Genomic DNA, 18,533 nt, shown 5'->3' with positions numbered 1-18,533 from the left:
TGGGATTCAGGCTGGGAGGGTGTGCTCAGCCTTTATTTGTTGGACTCACAGCTGGTTTGCTCATCATTTTACACCAGAAATAACCCAAAAGGCTGCAATGACACAATTCCCTCTTTTTTTAGGTCTTGAACAACATCAAATCTTATGAATGTACTGGATTCTTTTTGTCAGTTACTGGAAGGCATGATGCTTTCTAAACATGATTTAGGGACTCTGATGGAGACTCACAACTTACTGGATGGATTTTTAACCCCCAGATTTCCCTGATTTCCTTATTCTTGAAGTCACTTCCCAACTATTTTTTTTGCTGCAGAACATTCCTAAAACCTGGATCTTCTACTGGCAGTGTGCTCACAGAAATGTTGATGTTTCTACATCAAACCTGCACAGGGAACTTGGACTGAGGATTGAGGATTGAATGTTTGCAAAAAGAAATGAATTCAGACAGGGCTGCTGTGATTCAGGCTGGGAGGGTGTGCTCAGCCTTTATTTGTTGGACTCACAGCTGGTTTGGTCTCCAGCAGCAGAAGGAAGGGGCAAATCCTCAGTCCTGGCACGTTTTGGGGCTGGGGGAGCTTGCAGGCTCTCATCAGATGGCAATGGCTTCTCTGGAAGAATCAGACAGGAAAATCATTTCAAATTAATAAATTCAGATTTAAAAACCACCCAACCCTGGTCTGAGAGTGCCCAGCACCTGCAACAAGGACAAGCTGGAAGTACAAAAGTCTTTTAAAAGCTGGAGAACATCACCCCCAGGAATTTATCCTTGGTTTCACTGCTATAAAACTGTAGGGAGTCACCATCAGCTGCCCTGAGCAGGGAGAACACATTTCATACTGCCCAAAGCACCTCTCAAATCAATCTCAATCTCTCAAAGCACACATCAAAACAATGAAGTGTCGCAGACATTTTTTCACAGCAATCCTTTCTTTGGGATTTGTGCATCTTCTGGGAAGCTGAGGCCCCAGAGGAGAATGTAAACAATTGTTATCAGCTGCTGTGGATGCAATGGGATGCACCTGGGATTGGTTCATGTTCCATGTGTACAATTAAGGGCCAATCACAGGGCAAGCTCTCTGGAACACAGGGACAGAGAATTCTCTTGTTTTTAGATTCTTTTCTATTCCATTCTTAGCTTAGCAGCCTCTGCAACTTCTCTCCTTATTCTTTTTAGTATAGTTATAATGTATTATATATCATATATCAATAAATCCAGCCTTCTGATCATCAAACAAGATTCTCGTCTTTCTCTCACCCTGGAGACCTCATCAGGGCACTGTAATAATGAAGAAGCTTTAGAATTTGCCATCAGAGTGAGGATTTTTTTACAATATAAATCTATAATGGACAAATCTGACTGGGCTGGTGTTTTGAGCCACAAAAACTCACCATGCTGCTGCTCTGAGGAAGGAGGGATGGAGATGGGGGCTGGCTCTGGGTATGCAGAGGCTGGGCTGTCTGGCTTCAAGGAAATCAAGTTTATTCTCCTTTAAAAGAGCAGAAACAGTTCAATTGCTTTATAGACATCATTTCCATGAGTATTCCACTTCAAGATTTAATTAATACAGAATCATTTAACTGCAAAGGTAATTCAGGTATATTTTACTGCACATTTTCCCTTATTTTTCCAAGTTGAATGGAGCATTATCCATTTCCAACCTCCTGCCATGGGCAGGGCCACTTTCCACAGGAGCAGGCTGCTCAGAGCCCCAGCACAATCAATATTATTGGCAATTTCTAAAAAATGAGATCTTTTAGGAAGTCACCTAATCAATATTTCAAGTTCCACACCAAGGGCCTGGCTAGACTTGCAGAAGGGTGTTTAAACAGCTCCTGGCAGCTGAAGCCTTCAGGCACCATTTCTGTGCACAAAAGTGGACCTGAAGACAGAATCCCAGAATATTCTGAGCTGGAACAGACCCAAGAGGTCTTCAAGATTTAATTAATATAGAATCATTTAACTGCAAAAGTAATTCAGGTATATTTTACTGCACATTTTCCCTTATTTTTCCAAGTTGAATGGAGCATTATCCATTTCCAACCCCTGCCATGGGCAGGGCCACCTTCCACAGGAGCAGGGTGCTCAGAGCCCCAGCACAATCAATATTATTGGCAATTTCTAAAAAATGAGATCTTTTAGGAAGTCACCTAATCAATATTTCAAGTTCCACACCAAGGGCCTGGCTAGACTTGCAGAAGGGTGTTTAAACAGCCCCTGGCAGCTGAAGGCTTCAGGCACCATTTCTGTGCACAAAAGTGGACCTGAAGACAGAATCCCAGAATATTCTGAGCTGGAAGGGAACCAAGAGGATCAAAGCCCAACTCCTGGCCAGGACAGATGTTGGAGAATTTTGCTCAGACATGGCTTAAGGAAAGAGGCCATGAAGGTATCCAGCTGATGGAAAAGTAAAAGGCAGCTGTAAAGCAGCATTTCCCAGGCTTGATTCTGTAAATAACTAGGTTGTCAGGCATATTTTTTATAAACAGCAGGATTCTCAGACAGTCTTCTCATAACAGGTAAACATTCTGTCCTTGGCTGCTCTGGGAACAGATATGAAGGTTTTGAGAACTTTTCATATCACGGTGAGAAGACAAATCTTGGTTTCAATAAACAAACCACAGGTGTTGTAAACAAAAGGAGGGGTTGGAGTTTTCTCTGTAGCCTATGGTGAGCTCGGATTTTGCAATATGCATGAAGTTAATTAACACTGTTATAAAAGGTGGCTGATTTGGTCAATAAATTGGAGTCGATGCTGATCAACAAAGATGGGTTGGCTCCCTTTGCTTTCAACAGACAGACACCTTTTGTTGTCAAGGCTCAGGTGAATTTGCTGCCTCACATTTCAAGCACGTTTAGGAGACATTTTGACCTCTCATTTGCAGCACAACAAAAAAAACTCCCCATCAAGAGAGCTCCCACTCAGAGCCAGGGCTGGGGATTTGTGAGCAAAGCTCAGCCTTTAAATGCAGCACAAGCACAAATTGTCTTGGCCCTGTTATTTACAGCTGGAAGGTGTAAATAGAAACGCAAAAATCTCACCTGGGTGTTTTGAAACAGGGCTGCAGCGTGGTGAGGGTGACCCTCCTGGGCTGGGGGGCTCTGCTGCTCTGGCTGCTCCTCCTCTCCTCTGAGGATGGCACTGGGGTGGCTTTGGTGCCCACAGGGGTGGCAGGGGATGGCACTGGGGTGGCTTTGATGCCCCCAGGGGTGGCAGGGGATGGCACTGGGGTGGCTTTGGTGCCCACAGGGGTGGCAGGGGATGGCACTGGGGTGGCTTTGATGCCCCCAGGGGTGGCAGGGGATGGCACTGGGGTGGCTTTGATGCCCCCAGGGGTGGCAGGGGATGGCACTGGGGTGCTTTTGATGCCCACAGGGGTTGAAGGCAGCTCCTTCCCAGCAGTGCTGGGGGTTCGGGGTGGCACTGGGGGATCCTTGCTGGGAGGGGTCCCCTCTGGCAGCCTGGAGCCTGGGGAAATCACTTTGTGGGATTGGCTTTTCTTGGCTTTCTTGTCTGCTGCTGCTCCAGGAGTCCTGACAGGGATCTGGGGCCTTTCCTTCAGGGGCACTCCCAGCTCATCCTCCTCGAAGGTGACGAAGGAGCAGTACCCGTCCGTGGAGGAAATGGCCAGGAAGGATCCATCGCTGGACCTGGTTGGGATTGATTTATTTCCATTAAAGGCCAAGCTTTTACTTGATTAAAAGCCATAATTGTCTAATTGACAGAGCAAACAGGGATGGATTGCTGCTCAGACACTGAGTGACCACGTGTGTGGCAGAAATGAAATGCAAACCCCAGGCAGGAATTTGAAGGGATGTGCTGCCTGAATCTCTCAGACTATTCAAGATCAATTCATGAAAGCATTCAGAAAATAAAGGACAGCATAAATAAACTTGGCGAGATCACAGGATGGTGGATCGATGATCTGGTAGAATTCTTTGACGTCTCTCCCATATGGAGAGGAATTTTAAAGATGGCATTCTATGTCTTAATAATTCTCTTAGTCCTCGTACTCGTTATCCCGTGCATCTTTGCATGTCTAAGGCGTGTCATGAGTCAGGTGGCAAAAGAAGTGTTTTTAGTGCAAACAGAAGGGGGAGATGTGGGATCTCAGCGCCTCAGCCCTGATGTGCAGAGTCACCGAGACCACCCCTGGGGGGCTCGGAGGTCCTGGAGCGTTGCCAGAAGTGTCTGGTGGCTGCACTTTGATCCTGCACGGGAAACGACACCTGTGTGAGGATGGGAGGATCTCACGGGGGTAAATGGTGAAGGGATGGGTTAATTGTAGTGTGAAACACAGGGTTTGGAATCTCGGTACAGGGGGGTCTGGAGAAACAAAATGGAGGAATTGGGGCGTGTCCTGTCCTTCTTCTTCTTCTTCTTCTTCTCGGCCTCCATCTTCTGTGGTGGTGGTGGCACTTTGGGATTGGTTCTTACTGAAAGTGCACTGGTCAATAAGGGTGAAAGGCACTGGGGAGAATAGGTAAATATCTCACACGTAGTTTTGGGTATAAAGATCAGTGACCGCCCCGAGGGCTCTCAGTGTGCTCATGGCCGGCGTGCTGTGCTCTGTCGGGCCGGGAGAAAATCTTGTAGATAAAAACCAATAAACACTGAAGAACTGAAAAACCTGAAGACTCCTCTTGTCCTTTGGAGCGCGGGCTGTCCCAAGGCCATCCCGAGCCTTTCCAGGCCATCAAAAGCAGCCGAGAACGGGACAGGATTGCTGCTCAGACACTGAGTGACCACGTGTATGGCAGAAATGAAATGCAAACCCCAGGCAGGACTCACAGGACGTGGAAAAAGGACATTTCACATCACAATAAACCTCAGGAACACAATTCCTTACCATGAAATGTCACTCAGGGTGTGGTAATGGATGTTGGAGACATAACCAAAGGGGAAGGACTGCTCAGTGTCGTAAAACAGCACAGAATCCTCTGAGGCAACAGCAAACACCAATCGATAGGGGAGGCTGAACAGGGCAGGGGGGGATTTGGGGCTGATTCCACCTGCAAAGAAATGAACAGTGAGAATTCTCTTGGATTTACTGCATGGTAGTGACTGCACTTAGGCATTAATTTAAATAAAATTACAGCATCAATCAGTGTAAACACCGAGCAGACAGCTCGTGCATAAAATGTAAAATTTAACATATCTGTTGTCTGAAATTTACTATTTATTTTCTTAGCTGAAAAACAAAAGGGCACCTTTCTCCCTCTGGATTGCTACTGTTCTGTTTCCACACCAAGGGCCTGGCTAGACTTGCAGAAGGGTGTTTAAACAGTTCCTGGCAGCTGAAGGCTTCAGGCACCATTTCTGTGCACAAAACTGGACCTGAAGACAGAATCCCAGAATATTCTGAGCTGGAACAGACCCATAGGATCAAAGCCCAACTCCTGGCCAGGACAGACACCTTTTGTTATGAAGGCTCAGGTGAATTTGCTGCCTCACATTTCAAGCACATTTAGGAGACATTTTGACCTCTGGATTGCTACTGTTTTGTTTTGTAAATTTTCCCCTCTATTTTCCAGTATTTATAAGAACTTTAATATTAAAGTGTCCCTTTAGAGGAGCTACAAAGACCAACTGCAGACCCTCATCTCCTTCCTTTGCAACAGCATGGATCTAAAATTATGATGGAAATAAAACAGGTAAATCCTGTAAGGAATACTACAAATGTAACCAAGCTCTGCCTTTTCACCTGAGTAATGTCACTCTTGTTCAAATATAAACACTCCTGGAGGCTCAATAAAGCTGGATTAAATAAATACAAAATCAATTCTTGTGCAACTTCACATAATCCTGTCCCCAGCTCAGAATTCCTGCTGTGCCCAGTAACACCAGCACTGCTTCCCTGAATAAACACCAGTGCTTGTGGCAAACTCTTCCACTCCCTGTGATGTGGGCAGCTGAGACTAACAGGAATTATTTCACTGCCCTGCTCCTCTGGTGCTAAACCAGGTTATTTCTTTTGAACACAAAATGGTTAACAGCTCAAGGGAAATATTTCACAGTGTTCCTGCAGCCTGACAGGCCAAGGAACAACATTCATCCACTCCAAAGCAACTCATGAGGGACTTGAGGTGAACTCTGGGCCTCAGAGTCAGGAAACAACTTCTCAGCACTGTCTTAGAGGAATGCTGAAAGGTTGGAGCATAAAAAAATGACCAGCTACATCTTTTCACAGATTTGCTGGGAGTTTCCACTCCCTGAAGTCGGAAAGTTCCCACTCCCTGAAGCTTCCCATATGTCTGAGGTTGGAAATGGGATGTGTTCTATATTACAGCGACCTGAGGTGGTCGCTTGGGGAGAGAAAGACGAGAATCTTGTTTCTTGATCAGAAGGCTGGATTTATTGATATATGATATATAATACATTATAACTATACTAAATAGAATAAAGAGAAAAGTTGCAGATGTTTGCTAACCTAAGAATAGAAAGAAAGAATTTATAACAAAGTTGTGTTTAGGGACTCTGTCTCTAGTTTGTTCTTGTGATTGGCCCTTAATTATAAACATGGGAACATGAACCAATCACAGGTGCATCTTATTGCATTCTACAGCAGCTGATAACAATTGTTTACATTCTCTTTCTGGGGCCTCAGCTTCCCAGAAGATGCAGAAATCTGAAAGAAAGGATTTCTGTGAAAAATGTCTGCAACAGTTCTATTCCCGTCTGTCAGAGCTGGGGCAGTTCTCTGCTGTTCCTGGGCAGTTTTTCCTTTCTCTCTCCCACAGCCAACCCTCCCTCCAGGAGATCTCTGCTGTCCATGGCCACTGAGTGTCCCTGCAGGGCTGATCCAATCCCAGCATCCCATGGGGAGATGCTCCGCCCAGGGGAGGAGCCAAGCATTCCTCCCTGGATCCAATCTGAGGCGCTGGGACAGCAGCACAGTGTCACCGACATCTTTTCATAAAAATCCTTTCTTTGGGATTTTTCCTCTTCTGGGAAGCTGAGGCCCCAGAAGAAGAATGGAACTGGTTGTTATCTGCTGCTGTGGAATGTAACAGGGGCAACTGGGATTGGCCCAGGTTCCATGTTTACAATTAAGGGCCAATCAGGGACCAAGTTCTCTGGGACAGATTCAAAGAGAGCTCTCTTGTTATTAGATTCCTATTCTAGTCTCAGCTTAGCAGCTTCTGAACTTTTCTCTCTATTCCTATTAGTATAGTCATAATGTATTATATATCATAAAATAATAAATCCAGCCTTCTGATCATGAAGCCAAGATTCTCATCTATCTCTCTCACCCTGAAGACCCTTGCAAAGCCTTGCAGCAGCACAGCCTTTCCACTGCATCCCCAGAGGAGCAGCTGCCTCTTCCCCTGGAGCTGCAGAGGAAAACTCCCCCCTTGTGCAGGATCCCTGCTGCAGCAGAGCCACAGCCGGCACGGCAGGAGGGCTGAGCCCCCCTGGGATGGGGCTGGGACACCGCCCTGACACGCAGGGGGGCAGCTCCTATTCTTACTTTGTCAGTGGTTTTGTTAGCGTTCAAAAACACATAATCACAGGGATTATATGCTGTGCTTTTTATTAAGAGCTCTGGGTGTCAGGGGTGTATTCAACCCAAATCTGACTCCGACCATACATCCGAAATGATCATGTTTTATACTCTATCATTATATAACTTTCATGTTAATTATTAAACTTATATTGTTCTATTGTATACATAAATTTAGCCCCTCTCTGAATTTCCAACATAGTTTCTCACTATTCTTCTTATGGTTATATAATAATTATATTTAATTACTAAACAATCATCACATCTAACAATTATATAATTTATCACACTGCTTACGCAGGTGCAGTTGATCTGGGAAAGCACAAAGCCCAACATTTTAGATTCTATCTTTAACTTTTTCCAGGGTTCCACTATCAGTTTTTTTGTTTGTTTGTACTATTGCATTCATATTTTTAATTTTCCCAGTAAAGAGTTGTTATTCCTACTCCCATATCTTTGCCTGAGAGTCCCTTAATTTCAAAATTATAATAATTCAGATATAATAATTTGCATTTTCCATTTCAGGGAGGCTCCTGCCCTTCCAAACCCCCACTCCATACCTGCAGCAGAGGCTCCTCTCAGCTCAAAGTACACAGGGCAGCAGCGAACAGCCAGAGTGCCCTTGCCAGGACAGGGCAGGTGACCCACGGGCCTACAGAGAGAGCCAGGAGTTCAGAAAACAACATTTGCACTATTTGAATTGTTTATTTTTAAATGCAACCAGATTTTTATCTCATTAAACCCCTACCTTTTAAGATTGTTTCTGGAGAAAACATAGGTGGTGTTGGTAACGTTCTCTCCCGATTCCACACAGCCAGCTGCAAAAATAAAAGTTCCAACATCACTCATCACCTCAGAGAGCTCCTGAGCACACACCTTGTGTCCACAAACTTTCCAGTTCCTGGCAATTTGGCTTCTCCAGAAATATTCTAATTCCCAGGAATTAGGCTTGTCAGTTGGGCAAAAGCTGAATACAACTTAAAAAGGCATCCCAAATATTTATTTAGTGCTGGTTTTGTTTTCCCTTATACATTTCCCTCTTCAAAGCTGCTTCTTGATGTTGCCAGACATCAATAAAAGCAGGGTTTGGACAGGCACACACTGATCCCTCCTTGCTGGGCTGTTTTTACTCTGAATGTTCTGAGGGAAGGACGAAATCAAAAAAAACCCCACTCATTATCCTTCATGTCTATCTTAAGACTTCTGGTGAAGTCTTGCAATTTATCCAGCAAAAATGTCATAAATATCCCTTTTATCACAGGAGAAATTTGATGTTGTGGATTGTTAATGGAGAATATTGTGGAGGTTTTATTCCCTTCAATAGGGAGAATGAGGAATGGCTTAATTAGGATAAATCAGCATCTCTGAGATGCAGGAAATATCAAGGAACATTCAAATTAGGATGCAATAGATTGAGGGAGCTGGGAAGGGGCTGCAGAATCCCTGAGGAGCTGGGAAGGGGCTGCAGAATCCCTGAGGAGCTGGAAGGGGCTGCAGAATCCCTGAGGAGCTGGAAGGGGCTGCAGAATCCCTGAGGGAGCTGGAAGGGGCTGCAGAATCCCTGAGGAGCTGGAAGGGGCTGAGGCTGGAGCAAAGGAGGCTCAGGGGCCCTTGTGGCTCTGCACAAGTCCCTGCCAGGAGGGCACAGCCTCAGGAGGGGACAGTCCCTGGGGCTCTGCTCCCAGGGAACAGGGACAGGAGCAGAGGGAACGGCCTCAGGCTGGGCCAGGGCAGGTTTAGGTTGGATTTTGGGAAAATTTCTGCATGGAAAGGGAGCTCAGGCCTTGGCAGGGGCTGCCCAGGGAGCTTTGCAGTGCCCATCCCTGCAGGTGTCCCCTGGAGGTGGCACTGAGTGCTCTGGGGACAAGGTGGGGATAGGTCACAGCTTGGATTCCATGACCTTGGGAATGTTCTCCAAGCTCAGGGACACGGCCCAAGTGCCAGGAGATGTCCCCACACCTGGAGTGAGCAGGTAGGAGCCATCAGGGGTGAAGCTGAGCCTGCGGAAGAACGACTTCATGCTGTCATCGTGGAACATCCGAAAGCTCCTCACCTGCAAGACAGAAATCAGGATTGTGGAAAAGGCCAGGAATGTCCAACTGCAACCCCTGGACACAAAACATCCACTTGGACACTCCAGCCTGATGGAACTTTTCAAATAAAACCTTTAAAAAACTCCTTCAAGCTCTCTATAAATTCTTCCCAGCTAAGAAAAATAATCCTTGATCCCTCTTGAGCTGCAAAGTAAAACACTCCCAGAGCTGTCACCTTAAAGCAGCCATCAAAAACCAGCCATAACCTGGAGAACAACATTGTTTAACACCCAGGGCTGCTCAGGCATCCCAGGCTAACCCCAGGATTAGAGGTTGAAAGAGAATTTCTCCCATGGCAAATGCCTGCTCTCAGGCTGTTCTTCAGTGTCCATAAAACTCTTACCAATGTTTTCCTCCAAAAAGAAAAAGAATGAATAGAAGGAATTAAGAAAGTTATAGCCAGCCTGGAGGTGTTATTTTACTGTCACTTAAAGCTGTTTGGGAGGAAAAAAAAGCTCTTTGTTTTCCCTCTTAGGGTTAGAGTTACCTAAATTATCCCTAATTCATATTTTTCTTCACAATGTAACTACCTTCTTGAAAATTCCACGCTGTTAACTTTAAAATATTATTAACTTTAAAATATTATTACTATTATTACTACTGTCACATCTATTAATAAACTCCCAGCTACTGCCAGGCATGTTTGAAGTTTTTCCTGTTCAGAACTGTTTTCTCCACACTATTTTTAACTTTTACAACTGAAGGATTGTGTTACTGCTTTCATCAGCAAGAAATTTTGGGGATGTGGTTTTGGGGTGATTGATGGTGGGAGGGGATGAGTGTGAAGGTCTCTTCCAACTTTGATGATTCTACAACACAGGAATTGTTTGAAAGTAAAATATTTGATCCTTTGGTTTGATGGGAGAGGAAGTTGAGATGAAAGAGCCCCCAGCAGAGTTGGCAGCCCCAGCAGAAGCAGGTACCTCTCCTTCAGCTCCCGACCCCGATGGCATCTTGGTGACATTGAAGGCCACTCGCTTGGTCTGGGTGCTGTAAACTCGCAGGACCCTGTGTGGGAGAGCAGAGTCAGGCAGCAGGGAGTGAGGGAATGCAGCAGGGGTGGGAGGGACACGAGAAATCAGCCACTGCTGCCATGGCAGGGACACCTCCCACTGTCCCCAGTGTCCAACCTGGCCTTGGGCACTGCCAGGGATGCAGGGATGGAATTCCATCCCAGCCCTGCCCACCCTGCCAGGGAACAATTCCTCATTGCCAGGATCCCACCCAGCCCTGCCCTCTGGCACTGGCAGCCATTCCCTGGGTGCTGTCCCTGCACCCCTGTGTCCTTCCAGCCCTGTGAGGAAGCCCTGAGGGAGTTGGTGTCGCAGACATTTTTTCACAGAAATCCTTTCTTTCAGATTTGTCCATTTTCTAGGAAGCTGAGGGCCCCAGAAGAGAATGTAAACAATTGTTATCAGCTGCTGTAAATGCAATGGGATGCACCTGGGATTGGTTCATGTTCCATGTTTATAATTAAAGGCCAATCACAGGAGCAAGCTGGGGACAGAGTCCCTGGACACAACTTTGTTAGAGATTCTTTCTTTCTATTCTTAGCTTAGCAACATCTGCAACTTCTCTCTTTATTCTTATTAGTACAGTTATAATGTATTATATATCATATATCAATAAATCCAGCCTTCTGATCAAGAAACAAGATTCTCGTCTTTCTCTCACCCCCAGCGACCACCTCAGGTCGCTGTAATAAGCTGGGGGTGCTCAGCCTGGAGAAAAGGAGACTCAGGGCTGCCCCCATCACTCTCACAGCTCCTGAAAGGGGCCTGTGCTCACCTGGGGCTGGGCTCTGTCTGCAGCAGCACTGACACACCCAGAGCACACAGCCTCGAGCTGCACCAAGGGAAACACAGGCTGGATAGCAGGGAAAGGGTTTCTCCAGCAAGGGTGAGAAAGTTCTGGAATGGCTGCCCGGGGAGGGGGTGGAGTCCCCATCCCTGGGTGTGTTTAACAGAGCCTGGATGTGGCACTGGGGGCCAGGGTTCAGTTGGGGCTGGGCTGGACTTGATGGTCTTGGGGGTCTCTCCCAACCCAGGGATTCTGAAATTCTGTGAAATTGTCTCTCTCCAGCTTTCCTGGGGCTCCTTCAGGCCCTGCAAGGCCATCCTGAGGTCACCCCAAAGCTTCTCCTCTCCAGGTGAACCATCCCAGCTCTCTGAGCCTTTCCTGTGCTTCCTTTCACCCCAGGTTTCCCAAAAGTGCCCCAGCATCTCCCTTCTCAGTCAGCACCTAAAATATAAACCTGGACCACCAATTAAGCATTAATTAAAATTCTCCTCATGAGACACCACCAGAGGGATGTGTTTTAATGACCAAAGAACCAACGAACTCCTCACAATGCTTGGACTCCACAAGGTTTGGGAAATGCCAGCACTGGGATTCATGGAGGAAAAAGGGAATTAGGAAAGGCTGTTCCCACCTGCACTGTGGGCTCCTCAAGAGTGGGAACCCCCTTAAAAACAATTAACTACATCTCCATCATCATGGAGTGCTTTGGGCTGGAAGGGACCTTAAAGATCATTTAATTCCATTCCTGCCTTGAGCAGGGACCTTGCACTGTCCCAGGCTGCTCCATGCCCAAGGATGAATTTATCAGCTCATTAACACAACCATGTAGCCCCCAATAATGATCAATAACATAAAAACTTAATTCCTAAATGAAGATTCCTACAAAAATTTATTTGCTGCTAAAAGAGACTGCAGGAATCATTGAGCACAAGCAAAAAAATTAACTAAAATATCATTTTACTTTTACATCACCCTGCTTACACAACAAAGTGAATAAAGCAAAACCTCACGTTTATCTGCCATATTTCCTTTTAACCTTTCACTGTCCCAAGGTGCTCCATGCCCAAGGATGAATTATCAGCTCATTAACACAACCATGTAGCACTCTCTGAAGAGTATCAGTAATGATCAATAACATAAAAATTTAACTCCTAAATGAAGAGTCCTACAAAAGTTTATTTGCTGCTAAGAGAGACTGCAGGAATCATTGAACATAAGCCAAAAAATTAACTAAAATATCATTTTACTTTCACATCAACCTGCTTACACAACAAAATGAATAAAACAAAACCTCATCTTTATCTGGCATACTTCCTTTTAATTCCTTTTAACCTTCCACAGTCCAGGCTGCTCCATGCCCAAGGATGAATTATCAGCTCATAAACACAACCATGCTGCTCTCTTTTAAGAGTATCAGTAATGATCAATAACATAAAAATTTAACTCCTAAATGAAGAGTCCTACAAAAGTTTATTTGCTGCTAAAAGAGACTGCAGGAATCATTGAGCACAAGCAAAAAAAATAACTAAAATATCATTTTCCTTTTACATCACCCTGCTTACACAACAAAGTGAATAAAGCAAAACCTCACTTTTATCTGGCATATTTCTTTTTAACCTTTCACTGTCCCAGGGTGCTCCATCCCCAAGGATGAATTATCAGCTCATTAACACAACCATGCTGCTCTCTTTTAAGAGTATCAGTAATGATCAATAACATAAAAATTTAATTCCTAAAGGTATTAAAGGAATTAAGTCTTCCTAAAGGAAGACTCCTACAAAAGTTTATTTGCTGCTAAGAGAGACTGCAGGAATCATTGAGCACAAGCCAAAAAAATGAACTAAAATATCATTTTCCTTTTACATCACCCTGCTTACACAACAAAGTGAATAAAACAAAACCTCCTTTTTATCTGGCATACTTCCTTTTAATTCCTTTTAACCTTGCACTGTCCCAGGCTGCTCCATGCCCAAGGATGAATTTATCAGCTCATTAACACAACCATGCAGCCCCCAATAATGATCAATAACATAAAAACTTAATTCCTAAATGAAGACTCCTACAAAAGTTTATTTACTGCTAAGAGAGACTGCAGGAATCATTGAGCACAAGCTAAAAAATTAACTAAAATATCGTTTTACTTTCACATCAGCCTGCTTACACAACAAAATGAATAAAAAAAACCCTCATGTTTATCTGGCATATTTCCTTTTAATTCACCCTCCTGGAAAAAGGAATATTCAGGAAAACCCCTCAGACCAAGAGCTCACCTGTCACAACTCAGGGTTGCAATGTACTGGCCCAGAGGATCCCAGGTGACTCCTTGGACATAACTCTTGTGCTCATTGAATATTGAAACTTTCTGTCCTGAAATTACAAACAGCTTTCAGATCACAAATTCCAGTCTGTTATCAAATATTTCAGACATCAAACAAGACAAAAAAATGCTTCAAAACATAGGGAAATAATATTTTAAACATAAAAGTGTTCATTGGATGGTGGCTGAAAAGATTATCAGCAAAAGTTGCTTTTAAAGTGCCAGTTAAAGGTTTGTTCACTACAAATTTGATAATTAATTAGAATTAATATTAGATTAATATTAGCAAAGGCAGGAGCTCTCTGACCCCACTGATGTTCCACAAGGGAAGGTCTCAGAGCCAAAACACTGATGAGACAAAGTTACAGAGAGTTTTAGAAATACTTTGTTGAATACTGGCCACAGGTGGGATTTTTCCTATTATTTAAGTGTTGCTTTCTTGCAAAGGAATACCAGAAGCTGCCAAGTTTCAAAGAAAATAAATAGCTTTTCAAAAGGAAAGAACCAACAGAGCTCAGGCCATGCTGCACAACACCAAAAAGTGAAGTAAGGAGTTTGTGCAAGAATTTTGGGGTGTAAAAAATGTGTGAAGTAATTTCCTGAATACTCCAAGGTGATCAGATTCCTCAGGTGTAAATTCTGTTGTTCTGAGAATATTTTATATCTATTTATAGAGGGCCCTCACACACCCAGAAAATCACACAGAAAAACAATCATAAAAAAAGATGTTTCCCATTTTTTGAGGGGAAATGCCACAAGGCACTTCCAGCAGATCAGGAATTCCAAGGGATAACTGCAGCATTTACCTTTATTGACATCCCACATGATTGCTGTGTTATCCACAGAAGCAGATGCCATGTAATTCCCATCTGAGGTCCAACAAATATCATACACATCTTCCAAGTGGCCTCTGGAAGGCAGGAGAAACCAATTATTAATTTGAAAATTAAAAGCTACCTGTGAATATGAGTTTTATGAATTTTTAGGTTAAAAAAAATATCAAGAGGCAAATAAAAATTCCTGCTGGTGCTTCAAGAAGTTCTGCAAGTATTTCACATCAACCTCAGCTGCCAAGAACTGCTCTTTCAGCTTAAAACCTTTGCTCTTTGTCCTGTCACCACCTGATGATTCAAAATGTCCCTCTCCCTCCTTTTTCTGAGTCTCATGAACACGGAGTTAAAAGGATTAATATTAGAGTAAATGAATTGTAGACAGTGCTGGAGTTCTACACACACTGAAAAGTGCACCATGTTAGAAACCACTGAGGAAACAAAACCACTGAAGGGAAAACCAAACTGACCAAATAATAAATTACCTCAAAGTTTTAATGACTGCCCAGTTCTCCTTGTTGAGCTGAGCCTCATCATCATCCTGAAACACCAACGGCTCCAACTCTTTGCTGTCATTCAGCTTCCACAGCAAAATGACAGCATCTGCAGAAGAGACCAGAGCAAACTGATTTATTTCCCTTTGTCCCTTTTGTTCATCCAGGATTTCACTCAGTTTAACTCCAAAATGATTCAGGATGAGGTAGAGGGGAAGCAGCTCTCACCATCCCCTCCTGAGGCCAGGATGTCCCCGCTGGGAGAGAAGCGCACGACGTTGACGGCCTTGGTGTGGCGCGCCAGGTTGGACAGGAACTCCACGATGGCTTTTCCATCCGGGCCCTTCTCCACCTTCCAGATCTGCTTGGGAGAGTGTTACAGCTCTCCAGGCAAATGGGATGGCACAGGGTCCTCAAGGTGACAAGGGACCTCAGGATCACCCAGTGCCACCAGCATCACCCCAATCCCTGTCCCCAAGGGCACGTCCAGACTGCTCTGGGACAATTCAGTGACTCCAAACTTCCCTGGGCAGCTCAGCCCAAGGCCTGGCCACTCTGCCACTCTGATTTATTTTCAAATCTCCAATCTGAACCTCCCTGTGATGCAATTTGAGGCCATTTCCTCTCCCTCCTTTCCCTCGGTAATGCCTCAGGTTTGAGCTTTTCTATTTTTCACATTCTGTGCTGCTTTAGTGTGTGAATCTGAGCTTCATATGATGGGATGGTGAGCTCTGTGCACAGAGCAGGGAGACAAAACAATTCCTGCTCCAGCTGGGCACCAAGGACAAATGACCCAAATCTCAGCCCAGGAGCACAAACCCCGTGGGCTGGAGAGAGAAAAACAAGCAGGGTGGGACTGCCTGGGCTAAAGCTGGGATGGGACAATGAACTGCAAGGTGCAAATGGAGCAGAACTGATCCCAGGGACAGCCCCCGTGCCCGGCCGTGCATTTTGGGGCCATTTTGGTTCATCTTGGGTGCAGCCCTGGCTGGGCTCTGGTGCTGCCCAAGGTGCATCCATGGAGGAGATGCTGTGAATAAATCCCTGCTTTGTTCTGTAGCTCTGCCCAGCCTCTGCTCTAGGGCAGCCTGCACAAGGCATCAGTTTCTGGTGACCAGGAATCATTGGGACGTGACAGAAGAGCCTGACCCCACCTCACACCACCGTCCTATCAGGGAGCTTATTTTATGTCAAAGAAAACTGACATTTTTCCAGCCCTAATATATGTATAAAAAAATCCCTGAAACATATGCACCATCAGGGAAGAAGAGGTCAGTTTGCCAGTGAAGAAGGATAAAGTTTTATGAGACAACTGGAATAAACTACTACAGAGAGTATTTACAAGAGTGTGTAATGACAAGGGGGAGTGGCTTCAAACTAGGGGAGTAGGTTTAGAGTGAATATTAGGGTGAAATTGTTCCCTGGCAAGGTGAGCAGGGGCTGGGATGGAATTCCCAGAGCAGCTGTGGCTGCCCCTGGATCCCTGGCAGTGCCCAAGGCCAGGTTGAACATTGGGGCTTGGAGCAGCCTGGGACAGTGGAGGTGTCCCTGTAATGGCAGGGGTGGCATTGGGTGAGCTTTAAGTTCCATTCCAATCCAAACCACCCTATAATTCTATATACAATCTTACACTCTTTCCTGAAATCATCCACTCCCCTTGGCATGTACCTGCCAATAACCCAATATTTTGGATAATGAAACCAACCATATTTTAATAATGAAACCAACCCAATATTTTAATAACGAAACCAACCCGGTATTTTGGATAACAAAACCATCCCAGTATTTTGGATAACAACCCCCACCTCCAGCCCAGATCCAGCTCACCCTCACGGCCGTGTCCACCCCTGCCGAGGCCAGGCGATTCATCCTCCCATCCGCTCCATGCTGGAAGTCCAAGCTGTAAACCGGCTCCTTATTATGCCACACGATTTCACAGGTGATGACCTTCATGTTTCCTGGAGAAAACAGAACAAACCCCACATGAATTCTTGTTCCTTACGGCTCTGGCCGCCAAACTTTGTGCGCATTTCCCAGGCACCGCTGGCAGAGCCTGGAACTGCGCCGCAGTCACTGACAGGATGCTTTGAGGAAGGCTGTTTCTAAAAGTTGTGATTATTATGGCTAAAGTTCCTGTTTAGGGGTTGCAAGAGGGCGGTATCAAGCCCTGTGCATTGGTTTAAGACTTAAGAGAAAAACTTTTTTGGGGGTAACAACCCTGCCCGGAATCTAAACAAGGAGGGAGCACGGGCGGCCCGGCGCGGGCTGGGGAAGGGCAGAGGCGCCGCTGGCCGCTCCCGGAGCCCTGGGGATCCTCAATCCCGCTTTCCAGACCCCGAAGAGCCCCAATCCTGCTCCCCAGAGCCCCAAAACCCCAAATCCCAGCGCGGCTCCCCCCGCTCGGGTACCCCCCCACCCCTCACCTGCGGCCCGCCCGCGGCTCCCGCGCGCTCCCGCCTTCGCCCGTCCCGCGCATGCGCGCGCCCGCCCCGCGCGCCGCCTCAGGAGCCCTCAGGGGCTGCCGGGGGGGAAAAAACCGCAAAAACATCAGAATAAACCTAAAATGAAAATGCCGAGTGCTGGCACCTTCTCAAAAGAATGTTTGCTTGCTTTTTTTTTGTTTTGGTTTGTTTTTTTAATTTGTTTGTGTTTTTAATTTCACAGCCATTGCTCTCATTGGCCGGTGTAAATATATGGAAGTCCTAATGGGTAACGTGCCCCCAAACTTCCCTGTTTCAAAGGCAAACCTTTTGCCTGAAAAACATAATAATAATGACAAGTTACATTGTGAGAAAACGGCTTCTGCTTTCACTTCTTGCCCAAAGGAAGAAGAGCCTCTGGGCAGGGGAGGTTGAAGCCCAAAATGGAGCTCTGAGAGCTCCCCAGACCCCACAGGGCCTCACAGGCAGGGGACGGAGCAGCAGGGGACAAAGGAAGATTAATTCTACATCACAAAATCATGGAATGGTTGGGGTGGAAGGGACCTTAAATTGCCACCACTGCCATGGCAGGGACACCTCCCACTGTCCCTGGCTGCTCCAAGCCCCAGTGCCCAACCTGGCCTTGGGCACTGCCAGGGATCCAGGGGCAGCCCCAGCTGCTCTGGGAATTCCATCCCAGCCTTTCCTTACCTTCCCAAGGAACAATTTCATCCTAATGCTCAATCTAAACCATCTCTCTTAGTACGAAGCTATTCCCCCTTGTCCTGTCATTCCATCCTTTGAAAATTGTCTCCATCTCTCTTGTCACTTCCCTTCAGGTCCTGGAAGGCCACACTGAGATCACCCCAAAGCTTCTCTTCTCCAGGCTGAATAAATCCCAATTCTCTCAACCTTTCTATTCTCATTGGAGAACTCTTTGCTGTCATCCCTGTGGCACAGCTGCCATTGTCCCCCTACTCTCTGGCCAACCCTTGAATTCTGGAGTCTTCTCCTTGGGACAGCCCAAGGGCTGCTTTGGCTCCTCATTGTGCCAGGGCCCAACACAGAGCTCAGAT

At 45.7% G+C, this 18,533-nt stretch overlaps 2 protein-coding genes across 3 annotated transcripts in view; both read right to left on the bottom strand.

Moving 5' to 3' along the window:
• The window catches only part of DOP1B (DOP1 leucine zipper like protein B), a 248,579-nt gene that overhangs the window by 108,065 nt on the left and 121,981 nt on the right, over positions 1 to 18,533 (bottom strand). The gene's annotated exons all lie outside the window — the stretch shown is intronic.
• On the bottom strand, positions 487 to 17,505 carry CHAF1B (chromatin assembly factor 1 subunit B). Its single transcript, XM_054293735.1, has 14 exons — positions 17,461 to 17,505; positions 16,865 to 16,995; positions 15,266 to 15,398; positions 15,029 to 15,146; positions 14,520 to 14,623; positions 13,667 to 13,763; positions 10,520 to 10,604; positions 9,463 to 9,556; positions 8,252 to 8,321; positions 8,064 to 8,155; positions 4,849 to 5,011; positions 3,041 to 3,649; positions 1,390 to 1,487; positions 487 to 608 (listed from the first exon to the last, which is right to left on the bottom strand). Exons 2-14 carry the CDS (start codon positions 16,988 to 16,990, stop codon positions 487 to 489), a joined length of 1,911 nt encoding a protein of 636 aa, XP_054149710.1. The 5' UTR covers positions 16,991 to 16,995; positions 17,461 to 17,505.

This window comes from Melozone crissalis, unplaced genomic scaffold (assembly GCF_028551555.1).
Source record: "Melozone crissalis strain CALT ecotype California unplaced genomic scaffold, PUWL_Pcris_2 ptg000187l_1, whole genome shotgun sequence".
In the NCBI taxonomy this organism is placed as follows: Eukaryota; Metazoa; Chordata; class Aves; order Passeriformes; family Passerellidae; genus Melozone; species Melozone crissalis.
Note: the sequence above shows the minus strand (reverse complement) of the source record. Positions and strands in the feature narration are given on the sequence as shown.